Source organism: Cyprinodon variegatus, unplaced genomic scaffold (assembly GCF_000732505.1).
Source record: "Cyprinodon variegatus isolate N-32 unplaced genomic scaffold, C_variegatus-1.0 Scaffold98, whole genome shotgun sequence".
Taxonomy (NCBI): domain Eukaryota; kingdom Metazoa; phylum Chordata; class Actinopteri; order Cyprinodontiformes; family Cyprinodontidae; genus Cyprinodon; species Cyprinodon variegatus.
In genome coordinates this window covers 765,880-767,845 of record NW_015150551.1, presented here as the reverse complement: position 1 = coordinate 767,845, position 1,966 = coordinate 765,880, and the positions used below count along the sequence as shown (strand labels likewise).

Here is a 1,966-nt window from a genome sequence, read left to right as displayed (position 1 = left end):
GTGTCTGTGTACATGTCTGGGAAGTTGAGGTAGGTAACATAAGCGCGCTCGTTTCTTTAGAAATGCAAACACATTTTAGTAGTACTAGCTTTATTCCTTAGTAATAACAACTGAAGCACGCATCTGCCTCGTCATAAGGCGCATCTATGCTCCAAGCAGTATAATTTCCAACTTAAAAATTGAACGAAAAAAAGTTTGTCGACTTTTATTTAAAAAAGAAAGATAGTCGTAGTTTTCGTTCAAAGGAATGGCAGTTCATTAGTATTCAGTAATATGTGTGAACTTCTGTTTATAAAGCTGCATATAAAAATAAAGCAAATATGTTTTTACGGCCATTATTCTTAATTTTATTTAGGTGTGTAGCTTCTGGGGATCTAAAATTTAAATCTGTTAAGATCAAAATAATTTTACCTCTCAACAAGGCCTATATGCACCAATGAAAAGTCAAGAATGAATCCCTGGATATTAGTAATGACTCTGTTGTTTTATCTGTGTCTGTTAATGATTGGGATCCCCTGGGTCTGTCCTGTCAGGATCTCCATCTCCGGATGTGGCCATAGTGTCTCCGTGCTTTGTCTCCATACTGTTGGACTCATCCCTGTTGTCCTTCTTCCACTTCATTCTGCGGTTCTGGAACCAGATTTTGATCTGTCTCTCCGAGAGGCAGAGGGCGTGGGCGATCTCTATCCGCCGCCTGCGGGTCAGGTACCGGTTAAAGTGGAACTCCTTCTCCAGCTCCAAGGTCTGGTGCTGGGAGTAGGTCTGTCGGCCCCGTCTACGGTTTGGATCTGCAGAGGATATGGAACAGAATGAATAAATTAAATGCATATGTTCATGATTTCTGACTGTCAAAAAAAACTAAAACAAAAAAACGAAAAAACTAATTGAGGCTGCAGAAAAAACGTTTTTCTAGTTGCAATTTCATTCTTTGCTTCTTTTCTTTTTTTCTTGTTTTAATAATTTAAATTTGCCAGAATGAGCACGGTTTTACCATACTCAATTGTGTTTTTTGTTTTGTTTTTTTTCCTAGGATGGTTTCAAACTAGTGCTGTAGGGATGCTTGGCGCCCTCTGCATAATCCGAACCTCTATTGGCCTTTTCATTTTAAAAAGTCTGCAAGCCTGCAAGCCTTCAAACAAAAAAAGCCATTCAACCAAATCACAGTCACGCTAGTTTTATTTGGCATGAAAAATACAAAACAAAGCTTCATTGTGCTCTAAATCTATCTGAGATATATTTGTGATTCATATCGATCCGGTTTTTCAGAGAGGAGCAGAGTCTCTGCGGCACAGACTCAATTAGAAAGAAGCTGCAGAGTGCAGGGGAGCTGATTTACACCACAGGCCTAGCTTTTTTTTTTTTTTACAGCCATAGTGGGGGAGAAAAGGCTGTAAGAGTAATAGGAGTGCAAAGGAAAAAGCCCCAGCGGCAAGGTCTCTGCCTATAGTGAATACACAGGAGCTTTTCCAAATGAATTTATGGCTGCAGAACTCATTAGTTGCGCAATAAAAGTTTTACGATTCGTTCCATGCAACAGGAATGAGCTGCTAGATATTAATCGAAGTGGTAAGGTCCATTCTAAGTATCACATTGTGTCTAAGGTCATGTGGTTTTAGGGTAGAACATACCTGATGCCCGCATCCATGGGTACATCCGGTACTGTTTATCCTGGGGTGAGGAAGGGGCTCCCGGCCCTAGATGGCAGCAGCTCCCGCTGATCAGGCGGCCTTGGTCAAACGGGTTGCTGAGGTCCAAAGTGTGTATGTCCGGTCTCTGGCCATCTGCTGAGGAAAACAAAGGATTCAGGTCCTGGAACGCTGCGCTACTGACGCTGTAAACGCCAGAAAGCGATGGCGCAAAAGCGATGGCCGCAGTCCGATGGTCCTTCCCCTCGGGTCCAACCCCGCAACAAGCTCCCTCTGAGATCGGAAACAGAGAACTATCCGGTACAGAATTGTAAAGGAGA

The 1,966-nt window shown here is 42.5% G+C and overlaps 1 protein-coding gene across 1 annotated transcript in view; it reads right to left on the bottom strand.

The window, feature by feature from the left end:
- Positions 1-498: 498 nt before the first annotated feature.
- Positions 499-1,966, bottom strand: part of LOC107084334 (homeobox protein Hox-A7-like) — a 4,141-nt gene continuing 2,673 nt past the window's right edge. The window contains exons 3-4 of the mRNA XM_015374129.1: positions 1,629-1,939; positions 499-788 (exon numbers count right to left, since the gene is read on the bottom strand). Of these exons, the coding sequence (XP_015229615.1) occupies positions 499-788; positions 1,629-1,939 (601 nt within the window). The remainder of the gene's footprint in view (positions 789-1,628; positions 1,940-1,966) is intronic.